General features: G+C 41.4%; 1 protein-coding gene across 1 annotated transcript in view; it reads right to left on the reverse strand.

Annotated features, from left to right (window-relative positions):
• The window catches only part of NTNG1 (netrin G1), a 163,487-nt gene that overhangs the window by 69,326 nt on the left and 76,842 nt on the right, over positions 1 to 17,319 (reverse strand). The window contains exon 3 of the mRNA XM_019473097.1: positions 482 to 654. Within this exon, the coding sequence (XP_019328642.1) occupies positions 482 to 654 (173 nt within the window). The remainder of the gene's footprint in view (positions 1 to 481; positions 655 to 17,319) is intronic.

Here is a 17,319-nt window from a genome sequence, read left to right on the forward strand (position 1 = left end):
CTAATTGGAAAAATTTGGTCTGAGATTTTTTAACTTTCTTAAAGGGACAAAAAAATGAGCAAGGACCTCATCTCACACGTTGAGCTGAGGTTGTTTTGAATCTCGAGGCAATAAGGATGTATAAATGGAGGGCTGAGGGCGCCATGGCTGGAGCAGTACTGCAGATACTCTCACTGGCTTCTCTCCTCTGTGTGTGCTTTTTATGTGAAGGGTCCTCATTTTTTCATTCCTTAGCCCTTTCTGTGCAGTGTCCAGGGATTTGTCTATGGATACAAACATGCAGTTCTCATGCAAGTTATTTACAACCACGTATGAGCACAGATTATGTATACTTACAATTAACACTTGCAATTTGACCCCTTGTCAAATTACATGCACTGGGTCATAAAGAAATGACAAACTTTTGCCAGCATTAATCTTCCTTCATGATACGGGGCAGAATTCTAATAATGAAATCTCCTTATTATACAGAGCTACTTACAGATATTAGCAGTGCCCTTAGGTATAGGCAGATAAGAACCAGGGCTCCACGGTCGGCCCTGGTAATTCTTCTTGCATTTTCCACAGTCTGGGCCAGTTGTGTTATGCTCACATTCACAAAGTAGTCTTTTGTTTTCTTCTTTACAGCCAGTAGCGTGAAGGTTGCACTTACACCTGTTTTTAAAAGGCAAAAATAAAAAAAAGTGGGATATTATTTAGAGGTGAGTTTAAGTTCAGATTAAGTCTTAGTAAAGCGTGTCCTATGGCAACCACTCTGCTTCCGCGTGTTGTGCCTGTATTATTATTTTAGCATGCTTTACAAGACATCACTCAAATAGCATGTTGTAATACCTTCAGCTCGCACAGGTCTAAAAGCAGTAATTTCACCAAGACTCCAAGATGCTGAATCTTTTCTTGTTTTCACTAACGCAGCTCCACTGAGATCAACTAAATTATTCATAATTTTCACTACAGACAGGTCTATAATCTTGCAAAAATTCAGGAGCTACTCACTACTCTCAGGAACAAAACAAGTCCTCTGCTTATGTCCTTAGAGAATCTGGCCCAAATTAAGATCCAGATTAGGCCCTGGGAGTCTAAGAAAACAGACTTCAATTAATGTCCTCTGCAATGCCACACTTCAGTAGAAGGGAAGCTCGCTATGATGGTGTTTTGCCATTCTTGCTCAGCAAGTACTCTCTTGCTCAGAAAGGAAAATTTTTTTGCCTGCTTTAATTTGATATAGTTGTAGTAGCTGAAGGTCAGAGGAAATATTTTGGTAGGCACATTTAGTTTTACTTAGGAAAGAACACCTAATCGAACCTTGCGACAAAGTCATTAGATAAACCAGATTCTGCATCTGGTCTTAGAACAATTCTATTTTCCTTAAATTCCTCTCTTTCCCTGAAACTAGGACACTTAGAGAATGGGAAGCTAGTTCCATGAACAGTAAGGTATTGTCACCTCTTTCCGTCCCTTTCCAATAGATGTCAAAACCGGCTAAAATCTGTTTCTGTTTGGGGCTGGAGAGAAAACTAGTCTTTAACAACCCTGTCTGTTTGTCTTCCTAATGGTTGTACATCTAGTGATTTAAAGAGTTCTCATGTGGGCATTTGTCACCTGTTCCATACAGTGACCAATAATTAGAGCAAAACAACACACGGAATGGCCAAGTGCAAATTAACAGCTGTCAAGCTGACTTCAGTTTGGAAGTAATATGACCTGAAGCAACTGGCCACATACATATATATCCCCAGGGTAAAACAAGCTTGCAGTTGTCCTAAGTGGCTGCTGGAGAAAATCCACAAGAATCTGTAATACAGTAGATAGTGGAGCATTCTCCTCGATGCTGGAAACGAGGCAGGTGAAACTGCTGTTATTTGAGCAATGCTCAATCTAAAAAAAACAGGTTCAGCACCTTTTAAATTGAAATTACCAAAATGTATTGAATATGCTAGACAAAAGAAAGTGTGATTCATTTTTATATAATTTCCAAAATATTGATGCTTAAAGACTACATCAATTGTAAAGTAACTTTTCAATGACTAGCCACTGCAGAATGAAAGACGCCTGTCTGGGTGTCAGTGGATAAGATACGCCTATTCATGGAGAGACTGAAGATTTTGGTAAATGGCACTGCTATTAAGAAAAGTGATGGGTGGTTTTACCGTCCACAGGAATATGAAAATGGAAGACTCCCAAACAGGAGAGAGACACAGTAATGACAAGACCAAAAAATAGAGAGAGTCAGAGGAGAAAGAAGCAGGAGAGACTGTGCGAGTCACTAGAATAAATGAGAGAGAGGAACCGATTGGGTTTCTTTCAGGGGGAGATTTCTGTTTTACTGGAGGGACTCATCAGTGCCAGTGGCAGCGAACTGACCTAGGCAGGAAGAAAAAGCCGGCTGATTCTGAGGAAAAGCTGTAGTTCCTAGGGCTCTGAAAGGGTGCTGCAGACTGGTAGGGGAACTGAGGTGGGGGAAAATAAATGTAGGTACATCTGCTAATTGGTGTAAATGTGCACAGCTCTTTTAATCAGCACCTGAAAGTAAAGAATGGTTGTGTCAGAAAACCTTGTGCAAAAGTCTGTTTGCACTTCTTAGATGCTATACTTGTCATATGTTCCTGAAGAGACAGACTGACCCTTCCTCGATTTTGCTTGCCAGGGTTAAAAGTCTTGGGCGGACTCTGGCCTTCTCCATCTCCCTCTGCTTCTATCCAGTCCTGTCCCATGCCTCCTCATACACATACAAAACATACGCATATACTTATATGTATGGATGTACATGTGCATACACAAACGATACCCATAAATTCTCATGCATATTGATTTCCTTTTATTTCCCACATTCCCTATCTCCACTGTGATCCACCTCTTCATAGGCTGCCTCCTCCTTTTCCTTATTTCCCAGGCAAGAGAGTATGGACAGCATGGAATGGCTCTGCTGCCTGTTCTGGTGCCCAGTTTTTTAACGTCTTAGGACAAGACTGCTGCAGAGGGAGTGCTTCTCAGCCCGGAGCTGTGGCATCACGCCATGGTAGCTGTCCTGTGGTCCACGCGGTACAGCAATGGGCAGGGTTTCTGCAGAAGGCATCTTCTGCGATTTTAGCCACCAAGCCCCAACAGACAAAGGGAAACTACAGATTTTGGAGGTCTACGTTTGTATCAAATACAGGCAGGTTTTCACAAAAACAGCAAAATGCATTTTCTTGTGGAAGTAGCTGGGGACCTTCTGTCAGATTTTAAAACCCTATTAACTGAGATTTAGAACAACCAGCCCTCATACGGGCATTCAGAACAAACACACACAAAACAGACAATGCGGAGACATCTTAGCCACTTAGCTTCCTAAATGGAGGAACTGCTAAATGGCTCTTCCTGCCCTAAACCGGTAGAATAATCACAGATTCATTCAATCAATGCCTCGCTGCAAATTAACTTCTTTGGATGTTTTACATGTATTTTTGAAAGCCTTCCCAGCAGAATCCCCCAGAGTGCTGCATTCTGCCTTAAAAGAAAATTCCAAATAATACCATGTTTTAGAGAAAGGAGAGCAAGCTTTCTACTCCCCTCAATTAAAAAAAAAACAACCCAAAAACCCGCAAACCAACCCCTCCACCAAAAAACCAGCAACGGGGAGAGAGGTGTAGCCTTCTAGGAGTATGATTTAAAGTGATTGAGAGAAAAAAACAGATTTGATCACTGAAAAAAATAAAGGACTGATCTAAAACCTTTGTGGGCAGAGAATAGATAAGTCAAAACCTAACAATAACAACTGAGCAAAAAAAGAGGTGACAGTGCTGAATAATCCTAAACCCCCTCAGAATAATTCAAACTTAGCTGTGTACAATTTCCGAGGAGAAGAAAGTAAGGAACAAATGTGGTCACTGTGGTTTTCTACAAGACTAGCTAAAGTTCAAAGATCAAGGTAAAAAAATACATTTGTATTAAAAATGTCAAATGTAGAGTTAATGAGAGCTACTTAAAGTGGGCACAAAAAGAAATGTTTAAAAAAACCCCAACCCAAACCACAAAAGGTCAGACAATGTGTGGCAAAAAACATTACTTTTGCCTTCTTAATGTATAGGCAACATAAAAGTTGGGTTTGGTTTATGATCATTAGTGTCATACAAGTACGAAAAAATCTGTAGATTAATGAAATCTGAAGAGTTTAAACTGGAGTTCTTGTTGGTGTCAGAAACTGTACATAGGGAGTAAAAGAGCAGAAGCATAAGCAGAAAAAAGACATTCAGAGGACTGAACCACAGAGGCTCTGATTCTCCTCTCACTTGCACCAATTTTTTGCTGAGGTCGCTTCTGTCTCAGAGAGATTAATCATGATTTCCACAGCGAATCAAGGACGTAGCTGAATACTGAATGAGTGTAAAATGCAGACAGTGCTAAAACTGAAAGAGAACAAAAAGCATCTGAGGAAAGCAAACTGAACATAACTAGGAGGGTACTGTGTCTGGGGAAAAACAAGCCAATACCTAATTCTGTGCTGTATGTGGAGAGACATTTTTACTGAAACAGGGAAATAATATTTCGTGTACTTCTGTTTTTTTAGAAAGGCTGCACTAGGAATTGGGCAATCTGTCCCAGGGACCTCATCCGAGCGTAGGTATGGACAATCTCAGAGACTTCTGCAAAGAAGAGAAATGCTTGTTGTGCTTGAGGGACAGACTTCTCTGGATGAATGAAAGAGGTAAATGTGCGTAGCGGGGCTGAGAGGTGACTAGAGTACAATAAAAAGCTATTTCTATTTGTGGGATAAGCAGTAAGGAAAATTGAAATATTTAAGGTTACAGAAAGAAGACTATTTAGGTAAAAGTACCATCCAGACAGACAATGAGATAACCACTCTTGCGGTGAGATACATTGGACTGTGAGCAGTGTGAAAACAAAGCAGCAGAGCCTGGACCTCAGGCATTTCAGATAACTGTGAATCAGCTGAGCACCACTGATCTGCTAGATGGCTTGGGCTCCTATCAGATCACTGTCAGGATGTGGACATCAGCTTCCTATGGAAGACTGCCCAAGTTCAGAGTCCTTCATCTGTCTCATCTCTTTTTTAAGGAAGATTACCTTTCTTTTCTGCTCCAGAGGTAAGGAAATATTTTACCTTATGTGAATATCCACGATGATAAATTGTTACTGAAAATCCCAGGTACCATTTGTACTTTCTTTAAACGCTTGCTTTGAAAGGCTGTTCCTAGCTGTTATTGCTTTAAATCTGAGATAGTAACAAAAGGCTTAATTAGATTTACATACAAAGCACATTAAACACAAAATTTCCTATAGCCCTTGTAGATGCTTCCATTAGAAGAGTGTGGTCACTTTGGCTGCACGTATAAGAATGGAGACGTTCTGAAAACCTAAAAAACTGCTTCCACATCCTGTGTACTGAGTTCCAGATGACGATGTTTCATGCCTATATAGTTTTTTGAAATCCAAAGAAAAAAGTCAAAGTGCTTTACAAGGTATTATGTACACATGCCCAGAAATGCAGTAACTGGGTAGCAGTGGGCGGGTAGCAGCTGCTTGGCACGTCAAGTGGGTTTGCATGTGTACTGAGAAGGGAGTTGTAATCACTAGAGCAGGTTTGAGACTACAGGTTAAGGCATGGCGAATGTAAGAGGATGTATGCTGCAGCCTTTGCACTGCACTGGCAAACAGCCTAAGGGCAAAATCCCATGTAAGGATAAAGCAGATGTTAAGGGTAAAGTGCCGTTCTGAGGTACAGTATATGCTCACCACAAATGGCATTACTGAGGTCTAATGCTTTGTACGTCTTTACAAAGAATGTCTGAAGTCCATGGTTATAAATATCAACAACTCCATGAGCAATTAGGTTATGTACGGGGAGGTGCAGGCCTTGGAACAGCTTTCCACCTGAAGGGAACAGTTGTCTGCCTGTTCTATCTGGTGACAGTTTTTCCAGACTTTTTTTTTGTTGATGGTTGTGGGAGCGGCTCTGTCAGTGCTGAGCTTGGGAAAGCGAACGCCACGTCCCCACAACACTTGTCTGCATTTGGAAACTTCCATCCTGATGTTTCCACGGCTCAGCTGATATCCATCTTTCCAGTCCAACCTGCGAGGACGTTTCCTGCTAAGCAGCCTGGTTACAGCACACGCAAGAACACATTTCCCTCCAACGTGCAAATTCAATTTTGAATCGCTGGAGATTGATACTGCTGTCCAACGCTATAAACTCTAATTGTGTGGGAGAACAAATTTGCTTTTCTGACCACTCATCTTTGACAGACTCATTATTTTGTCATAAAGCAATTGAAATGATATTTTTGGCAGTTACATAAGGCGCAGGAGGCACTCTGGCGCGTTGAAGGAGCAGTGCTGTTGTAGTGGGAGCAGGAGCCCTGGGCGCGCTGCGTTCCTCACAGACTCTATTTATGTACAACTGACATTAGAATGCTGTAAATATCACTAAGGTGATTGTTAATACCGTGCTGATGCTCTTGCATGTGAGTGCCAACCAACAGACTGGGGGTCACATCACGGGATCGTTTATGTTGAAGAGATCATTCAGAAGAAAGAAAGGCAGGAGAAGCTCTTTGATAGGTTTTTAACGACCAGCCATATGTTCCTCACTTAGATACATCTTTGGATCATTCTAGGTCATCGCCAAAGTTTAGAAAATCAACTTAAAACCAGCTTGTAAGCCCTCTGCATGGGCTCTTCGCTTGTACATGCCACAGGGCAGCTCTCTGCTCCCAGGTAAGCAAAGCCTGAACTTGCACCAGAGCTGGCATGTTTGCCCTTCGCGTTACTGCCCACACAATGTGGTGCACACAGAACGTAAAACGCCATCCCGCACAGTTTTAATTAGGCATTTTAAAACACTGTTAGCAATGTTAGGAGCCTTAGTCAGCTTGCCCCAGTGCTAGCGACTACTTCCAGCACCATTATCGTTGTCCTAAAGGACTTCGCTGTGTTTAGCACGACATCAAATGTGTTAAGGCTGTCATCTACATTATGCCTCTCAAGCTTACTGAAGACCTTGAGGCAACTTCACCAGTGAGATTGAGTTTTCTATTATAATGTAGACAAAGATGAAAATTCCACGTTGCAAATACATTTTAAGTGATACCTCAGCCATGAAGGAGGAAGAGATGTAGGTCGAGAAAGCAAAAGTTAAAATATATATACCTTTAAAATATGCCATGAAATATTTGGGATAAAACCAGCTTTCCATCTGAATCATTAATTTTTGAGGTTTTACATCTTTTTTTGTGTTTTAATTTTTTTTTTTTTTGACACCTTGAGACAAATTCATCATAATTTGAGGAACTGTCTGTACAGGTAAGTGACAAAACTCTCGTACCATTGAGTGCACAAGGTAAACATCATGGAAATACTTAGATAAGTTTGTTCTTCCTTTACATCTCTCTAACAAGTGGAACATCTTCTCATAGAGGCTCACAGTCTCAGAAACGTCACGTCTGCTGAATATTATTATTCATTATATCATAGGATTTTTCCATGTCATGTCAAAACCCCCAAAGTTTTGGTCCTTACCCTAATTTCCAAAGCTTAATAGATGTCTACAGAGCTTTACTATTGAAGCAGATTTTGTGGGGATGAAAACAAGTATAAAGGACACTATTGTGAGGGAATAAAATGATTGCTGGCCAATTTATTTCTGCGAGGATGGAAGAGACAGTGAGAACACACACATAAAAGAGGTAACAAGATAATTACTGCAATCTAGGCTACCAGTGCTCACCGCAGGGACTACCCATCTGAAGAAGTTCCGAGCTAAAAGGGTCGACAAAAATGAAGGACAGTTGGCAATCAGAAAATAGCATGGGTTGCTGGCTGCAAGTAGGTCTGCTGAACAAATGTTCCAGCTCATGTAAGGCAGAAAAGTAAATTCTGTTTTTAATTCAGTATTTTTTGAGCCATATGAATACCTCAGGTCCACATTGCTGTACGGAATCCAAGTCCAAAAAAGGCACTACATCTTTTTCTGGAAGTTACGAATAAGACCCCTGTGGTCTGCTGGTAAAATGCAGCCACTGTAGCGAGAGTAATGAAATGTGAGTCCTTTCTTTCCTTTGTTTATTTCTGGAAACGCATTTGGTCACCAGTCTTTTTCCCTGTGCCCTTCCCTGAATTTATCTAATAAATCATAATCCCCCACTGAAAAAAAAAAGATTCCTGTGTGGAATGGGGCTACATCAATAAAAAAGGATAAAAAAATTCAGTAATAACAAATATAACTTTGTATAGGTAGATATATTAGTCTTTCATTTGCAAAGCAAGGACTAATGTTGGATCAGGTTTTTAAGCTTCTTAAATCCATAAGTAGCTTTGTGGCTAGAAAAGAAGTTTAACCTGCTCTCAGTAATCCTGCTGCACCTTACTACCTTAGAATCCAGAGATTTACAGAAGCCTCTTCAACTTTATTCTTTACCATTTAGTTTTCGCTGCTAAATTTGGGAGGAAATTGAATTAGATTCCCACAGGCAGTATGGAAAATTGGGGAAGACAGCTTCTTATTCTCCCTCAGGTGAATATAATATATCTAGTGGGGAACAGCAAAACCCAGGCACAGAGAGCATGTTTGCTTTGCTTTCTCAGTGGCCTACTTCCAAGCAGTTTGGAGAGCTTGAAATGAAAAAAGAAAACAAAGTCCAGAAGGGCAGCATAGTTCCCTTTCCCACAGGAGCGAGGACTTTCCAAGACTCACAGAAAGCGTGCAGGGCATGGAATTGCCCACTGTTTGCATTAAGCCAGCCCAACAATAAGAGTACACAAGCGCTAAATTTAAACGTTAACATGTTTGTAAGATTTGTTGCGTTCACACGCTAGTAAACATTTCTATATATTCTGATTGTTCACATGGGAACTATTGTCAAGCTAAATGCTGGTCAATATGAACAAGAACTACAGGATCACTACTGATCGATTCATATCTCAATCTGTATCTGGTTAGTATGATACTGATAGATGCGCACCGTCTTCCTTTTGAAGCCAAACATTAGTGGGGCAGGTCCTTTTGGCTTCGCCGCTCCTTTCCCCCTGCCCCTTGCAGACAGAGGGCTGCAGGCAACCTTACCTTGCCAAATAAACAGTAAATGTTTCTGAAATGCGGTAGTTTACTAGATGACATCCTTCCAAACAAACAGAGGCAACTGAAAATGTTTACGGGCTAGATCAGCAACGCTCAGAACTCAAACATAGAAAGGAGGAGGCAGTAACCTATTAAACCTCTTACAAACACCTCAGTATGTAAGCGTTTGAAACCGTTCCGATTTCTTGGCTAGATAAAAAATGTTGCAGACCAACAGATCTGAAAATTTTCAGTCTGTTAGGTCCAAAGTCTAAAAATAATCCAACGATGCTTACATCTAGTAGAACAGAACAGCTAATCCTGAGTCCGAGTTACTTCAGTTTACCACATAAAAAATACCTATCCTTAATATTAAATACTTAGATACACCTAGCCAAGTGGGATGGCCAAATGCTTTTTCTAATTTTCATTTCACATTCTCTAAGTGTTAAAGCTGAAATAAATCTGTCTGAAAATATAGCTGCTGTTAGCTGCTGTAGAGAACTAACTTCCATCCCCTTCCCAAATACGCCTTTTTGCTTTTTCCTCAGAGAGATTAGTTTTCATGGAAATGTGTCAATAAAGAGAGCGGCTATAAAATCTGCTAGAGTTTGCCAGCAGCATGCTCCGCAAATAATTTCACCCATGAACACAGTTTGCCAGATTCTTAGCTGATGTAAATCCATCTGGCTCCACTAGAATCAATGAAACGATGTTAGTTCACACTGTCTGAAATGTGGCCTAATTTGTTTCCAGCTTTCATTCACATTATCCTAGGCTCGGTGGCTGTATTTTTAGATAATGGCAGATAATCTTTTTATCATTTTAAATGGCAGGCCCGAGATCTTGAACAAGCATGGGATAGAAACCGGGCGTCAGTGGAGGATAAGGAGCCCAGGTGTGATGTGCTTTTAGGGACACGACTGCTGAGAAGGTAGGCTGCTGGTATTTTACATTGTTCGCATGCATCTGTTTTGCTCTAATCTTTAACCTCAGAAATAGGAAGCTTTTATTATCTACCTGAAGGATGCCAAAACTGGGGACCATGGCAGTCATGTCTCTCCCAGAGAAGAAGCAAAATCTCTTGCTACGGTGAATATGAACAATGACGGTTTCTTCCAGCGCTACCAACTGATCATTTAACACTAGTGATTGTTTTGGTAGGTTCCCAGACTGCCACTGAAGAATGGAGAAAAAGCAGCAGACGTAAACTCTAAATACGTCAGTGTTACACTTAGTCCCTCTTTTCCCTTCTCTCCCACTAGAAATTTCCCTTCTTTCTCACTGGAATCACTTGGTCTCACCTACTAAGTTGCTGTACTTCACGTAACAATCCATCTCTTGCAAACAGTGATGGGATGGGAGAGAGGGAAGCACGTGTGTTGCAGAGGTACTATACAGTTTAGGTGTTCTGAGCCGTCATGATATATCACACGTGCTTTGATTGGTTTGTCCTAAATATAAAGAAAAACTAGGAGAGGGTAAAACCCAAAACATCTCCTCAGCTGCTCATGCTGTTATACATCAGAGAGAGAAGGGCTACTGGGGCAAGAACGCAGCTCTCTCTCCGCCAGCTGGAATAACGCAATCTCTTTGGCAGTACCTTGTCGTTGTCTGTCTGACGGCGCACGAAAGTTAAGGAGCATGCTGGCTGAGACTTGGCTACTGCTCGTTGCCATCAGGATATTAAGGAAGCAAAGTTTTTGTCATTTTAAATTTTTTTGCTGCTGTCCGAGGTCTTGCTTCGCCAGCCTTAGTTTGCCAAACGTCCATTGGGCAGTAAGTCATTATCAGCAAGTCAATACACACCAACAGGTACCCCAGACACACCTTCTATTTTAACCACCATAATACCGCCAGGCAGAATTTAACCACTGTATCACAGCAGTTGTAAAAGTCTGTACCACAACCTGCTAGATCGTTAAGCACGTGACATACAAACCTCAGATGAAAGGTGCAGCGATATATCACTGCAAAGTTTCACAGCTTACAAATTTAAAAACGAAAGTTAAAAAGTCTTTAGGAGTCACTGTTTCTTCCCTTTTCTCCCGATACAAATCTGAACATTAGATTTGAAATTCCTGGCATTGTGCTAATGTGCATCACCACTTTTGAGTTTATTGAGACACCGATTTTTCTGGGTTTAATTTAATTAATACCAGTCTTACATCTGCTCAGCAGCAATCCCGAGAAAGCTGCTCTAAGATGCTAGCGATTACACCGAACTTCCTGTCTTTATTTGTAAGTAGTATTTCACAGTATCAGCTGCCAGCTGGTACCCTGCATTCTTTTTCCCAGCACAACACTGAAAAGGAACAATTTGTTGTGTGGGAGGTCTAAAACTGTGGTCATTAAATTACCATCCAAGTGGACATGCTTACAATACCATTCAAAAATGTTACTTAATTCTCTGCAACGGGAAAAATTTTATTCTCGCATACAGCGGTAGCCCAAGTGAGCTCTTACAAATTTGTGTCCACGATTAATGCTGGACAGACCTGGCTGAAACAGAAATATCTTTACTTTAAGCTTAGAGAAAGACTCAGGATGTAGCACCTATTGTGTCACAGTAGGGAATAAAGTATTTTCATGAGCCGTTGTCAGGGGAGCAACGTTTCGGCTACTTGAGGAACAAGCAAGGTTAATTTCATACTGATTTTGATAACTTTTTGACGACTATAGTAGAGAAAAGCAGCATAAAAATATCTGTGGTGCATGCAGAATTCGACACAAGGGAAACCAGTTCTGTGATGCAGTACATCTGCCGCTCTTCTCAAAAGATTTTAAAGCATTTCTGTTTAAGAGACCTCCTATGGACTCATTTATTTAAAGGCTCGAATGTGCCCGTAGTAGTTACTGCTGCGGGGATGGCATATATGGAAGAGCCGGGGTATGGGCTGTAACGGGATGCCTCCAAGGGAGAGAAAATATGCCTTGTGCTACCCTGAGAGCTGTTCCCAGGAGGAGCAGTCGATGCAAGCCCTGACTCAGTGCAGGAGCATGCCGCCGCCGCCGCCGTCCTCGCTGGGTGTCCCTTTGCACCCAGCAAGGACTGGCCCCCCGTGCAGCTGCAGCAGCCGTTAGGGCGGGATGCCTGCACATAGGCACGGAAGAGGTGCAGAACAGCCCACCCCACGTGCGTCTACCCTTGGACGCCAGGTTTCACTTGAAAAAGTGAGACCTCTCTGATAGCTTTAACGCAATGAATAGCTCGGTCCTGTTCCTACTGCAGTCAGTAACAGGAAAGGCCTTTCTGTGGATCCTGGTATCAGGATTTAGTGAGGAACCTTCTCCCCTGCTCATTCCCCGATAGGCATTGGCTGTGACCAGCTCTGCTTTTAAGCCCTCTTGTTAAGTTTATGTCATGTAGGTGAAAGGATTTTACACATCAAACAAAGCCCTGAGGAGACTTCCACCTTCCTTCCAAACAGACACAGAGGCCAGGGAAAGATTTGTTTCCAGGAAGAGAGTCATAATTCAGAGAAAAGCAAATGCAAAGCGGAATCGTTTTACGGAGGTTGTCTAACCCTGTCAGAGCGGCTGGTTCAACCCAACTCATGGTGGCTCCGACGAAACACCCGGCTGGGCAGGCTCCTGCAGCGGCTGGAGCCATGCGGGACGTGCCAGGGAAGCAGAGTCGGAGCAAGGGGTAGGAGACAGCAGGAACGCTTCTGATCAACGCCAACGGGCAGTTGATCAGGAGACCCCCACTTACCTCTCTTTGAAAACCGCCAGAAAGAAGTCAGGCTTTTCTCCAAAGAGAAAAGAAATATTGAACATATCCTCGGGGTTTTTTTCTACATATTTTGGCCACCTTCTGCTCCAGGTGTACCCCCAATACGCACAACCAGCAATAAAGCACACATAAAGAACAAAGGCTGAGTTCTCATTCCAGTTAAGTTCTGTTAATAAATACAGTTACACACAACCTAACAGTCCCTGAAAAGCCCAGGACTTAAGTGCTTTAAAAAGACATGTACTTCAAAACCAGATTTCCTTTCTTTCATCTGCCTTGTTTTACAGGAGATGTGTGGGGGAAAGGTAAAGAACTGTTGATAAAAGCACACTTTATTTTTCAGTATCACCGTGAGATGTCTAGGCACTGCCTGGACATTTAGGAAAACCACCGGGATAAGCGAGGGCATAGCAGAAATGTAATTCAGGTTGTTCTCTTCCGAGAACCCTGAGAATCCAGACATGAAAACTTTTAGCGTATGATTTTAGTGGCCTGTTCTCTTGGTAGATATTTTTAAATTACAAATATGTAAAATATCTTTGAATTGTGAATACGTGGCCTAGCCCAAAACTAACACTTGATTCTGAGAACTAGCTTAATATTCTTCTTTTCAGGCTTGTACCTCGCTCCTCGTCTCCGCAGAAGCCACTGCCCGAGAATCATCGCTGCAACCACTTCCGAAGGGCACCTTTTTACACACGTGAGCTGTGTCCTGCTGCTCCCCCCCGGTGTTTTGCTGTTCTGCTGGTTATCGCTGCTATTACTTCTAGGTGTTACCTGAGTTTAAGGACTTTGATTCACCTCTCTCCCTCTGCAGCGCTGCCATCGTTACCAGAAAGAGAGACGCACCGGGCAGGTTGCGGCGAGCGCCAGCGTCCCAGCCATTGTTCTCTGCCGGGTCCTGACGGCGTCTCCGTTTGATGCTTCTCAGGAGGGCTGAGGAGAAGAACGCCCTTGGGCAGGTTAATCGATCCCTTTCTGAAAAGTCATGTTGCTGAACTTGAACTTTGGGGATAATTATAAGGCACGAGGCAGCTATATTCTTTTCTGGAGTGCGTTCCAAGTTACTCGTGAATAAACTATCAAAGTCGAGGGTGCATAACGAACTGTTCAGAGCAAACGAAGCTGACTAAATATTTCAAACGTGGTTTTGTTCTGGTATTTTCTTGCGTTTCATTAGGGTTGATTTTCAACATGCGTAGGCCTCACGGCTCCATCTAAAACAATTGGGAATTGGCTTCTTCTTATTACCAAAACAGATACTCCAAATCCACTTTAAAATATATAGATCTTTTTTTTGTTTCTCTTTTTTCCTCTTCCTCTCTTAGTTTTTCATCTTGATTGAAGGTCATAATTTGAAAGAGAAAAGTGAGAAAACCAAACAGAACATTTCTCATTGTTTATCATGCTAGCCTCAATTTTTTAACTTCTGAATTCCATACAATATAAACTCCTTGGCACAGAATAATTCCCTCTGGAATTATTATGATAAGAATTATTTGCCAGTAGAGGCGTGCGAATAATTGATTTTTCAGTTCACTGACTGAACTGAAAAAAACTGGGGAGGAAAAATCATTTATGTCAAATGAAATGTGTAGTTTTATTTTCAGGTTATAAACCCCCTCTTTAGAAATTATTTTTGACAATTTTTTGAACAAAAACATTTGCAAAGGAAAAATCGTGCCTTTTTTGAGTTTTCAAAAAAAATTAGTCAAAAGTATTTATTACTGTGGGTTGATTCTGAAGATACTTTTAGCCATCCCTGTCAGAAGTTTCTTCTGTGAATAATTTATACTTCAAAAATACTAATCCCTTCTCCTGCTGAAGAAAACTAGATGAAAAGTGAGCCATTGGTGCCTGTGCATGGTGTTTGAAGTATGCCAAAAGCAACTTAGCATCCTACAGCTAACTTAGATACTGAAAAAGAGCTATTGAGTCACCTTATCTCTAGCCCTGTTGGTGTAACAACACAGCACAATGAAATTATTTGCTGGGACTAATTTTAAATGGTTCAGGAAATAAAGTTCTAACTGTATTTTTCTTTTTAATTTGGGAAAACAATTCTTCTTTCACCTACTGTATTTCAGTTGCTGACTTCATGTGGAGAAAGCTTGTTTCTTTTTTCAAAAATACCATATGATTACTGCTTAATTATAGACACTACTTATTGTTGTCTTGAAGCCATTAAATCGGCTAGATTCTGCAAACATTTTCTTATGTTTTATTAAAGTCAGTGGAATTACACAAAGATGGGAAAATTACAAATGCTCTTTAGTATTAGAAAGCTTGAGATAGATGATATCATGGGTCAAATTTACTGGCTTTTTACCGAAGAAAAATCTGAACGTAGTAAATTAATAGATGGTCTGTGGGTATGACTCCTAATGGATGGATGACCTGTTCTTCTCAGAGGTGGGTGGCCAGAGCTAGGCAATGCTATTCCCCTGTCAGATGCAGCTGGAAAGGAGCTCTTAGACCTCAGAGGGGGAAAGGGAGAGGAGACCTGGCTTCTGGCGTTGGCCTTGGAGCAGCGAGCAGGAGACACGTGTGGACATGCACGTACGCCTGCCCGTCGCAGTGCCACCAACGCCGACTGGTTTTCCCCCAGTGCCAAAACAGGACTGCCACTGGATTTAATACTTGCCCTAGCCCCAAACTCACCTGAGATGGGACAAGAGACTTTGTGTACGTCTTTCTCTGTGAAATGGGGTTGATGATACTGCTTTGATACTATTCCATAAGTTTAAGTGACAAAGGACCAGTAGTTTCAAAGCAAAGTCTTAAGATTCTGACCCAATGTCAGACTAGAATAAAATAGTGATTGCTTTTGGCCTTCAAGTGCACTGAAACTTTTATTATTTGTGTTTGTTTTTAACAAATACTGGGTAAATCGAATGTTTAGACAGAGGCTAGAGCTGAGCTGCACTGTCCACTGAGGGTCAGGAACATGTTTTGTTGTCTACAAAAACAGACATGCTGGGAGGTTGAATTTGATCCAGTGACTATAACGTTCCATGTACCAGAAGAACTAAACAACTTCATTTATATTTCAAATGTTTCAAATCAATACTTCCCTTCATATTCTGCAACCCCCACCAGGAAACTCTTATAACTGAAAATTTAAGGAATATATTGCAAGTTATGAATAATGTAAGACTGTCATAGGGGAAAGCAAATTGTGAAATACTGCTGACAGAAACAATCAGTATATGTTTATACTGAAGAACAAACCTTTGCAATTCTATCTTGCATAACATAGCTTTTAAAATCCTATACAAACTTTTCAGTTTTCCCTGAAATGTCAAGCAGGCTTCCTCAGTCTCAGACTCCAATGGAAAAAGTACAGGCTGTTTCTGTTCTCAAAGAATGTTTGAGCTAATCTGGAAGTAAAATGTATGCATGGATATATATATAAAATAAATATAATACATAGCTCTGTGAACAGTACTAGAAAACTAATAGATGCAGGTAAAGAACCTGGATTTGGAAAAAAAAAAAGTCATTAATACAGGGATGTCTAGCAGCATCTATTTCTCAAGCAGCAGCTTATTACACAGAATAGATCTAGCAAGATTGGACAGGATCCTGTTTGGGACATAGACAGTCAGATGGTGAACAACTTCCTTGCGTTAAAGCATTCTTCAGGGCATGGGCTTAAGGAGACTGCTGTTCAAAATGAATTGTTTTTTGTTTGCACACTGACAGAGAGTTGCCATCCATTGAAAAGAAGAGGGATTTGTCCTGAAGACCTAACGAGTAGGAAGAGACAAGGTGCCCTGAGAGAATCCCAACAAGAACTCTTGCATGACACAGAGCTTCATCCTTAATGAACTTGGGCGTAATTATCAGAAACCTCCTGAATTACGCAAATAAAAAATCAAGAAGAAAAGGATAATGGCCACTTTATTAGTAAATATTTTCGTAAGCAGTACTTCTGGGGATGAAGGAGTTAGTGTTTGTTTCTGGTATGTTTTAGCGCTGTGTTCTCTCTCTCAGACACTGAGGGAGTTGCAGAGGAGAAGGAAGGAGACAGCTCCACTGGGATTTAGGATGGCGCCCGCAGCAGTCATGACCTCCTGTCCCCACCATTACTGCTCATCATCTTTCCTCATCTGTTCTCGTGCCTGCTCAGCATCTCCTCCTGTTGGCCTACACAAGCCAGGAGGGGAGCATTACACAGGACTCAGAAGTGCCCCCAGATCTTGCTAAAGCTGTTCTCTGCTTTCATGTTGGGCAGAGAACCTCAGGAGGGGAAAAGTGCAGAACTTTGTGGATTTTCTGCTAGATACAGATTTATCATGATATACAGCAAATTGACTGAACCAAATGACTTACTGGCCATATAATCATATCACAAAGGGAACAAGCTTCTGGCACCTGTCCAAGCTTATTGTAACAGAAGTTGAATGTAGCATTCAGAATTCAACATTTTTATTCCTTTTTTTTCCCCTATGCAAATCACTCCTGTGTTTTGTCTCAGTTTTACCCCTTGTGCTGGTTTTGGCTGGGATGGAGTTAATTTTCTTCACAG

This window comes from Aptenodytes forsteri, unplaced genomic scaffold (genome assembly GCF_000699145.1).
Source record: "Aptenodytes forsteri isolate BGI_AS27 unplaced genomic scaffold, ASM69914v1 Scaffold181, whole genome shotgun sequence".
NCBI classification, from domain to species: Eukaryota; Metazoa; Chordata; class Aves; order Sphenisciformes; family Spheniscidae; genus Aptenodytes; species Aptenodytes forsteri.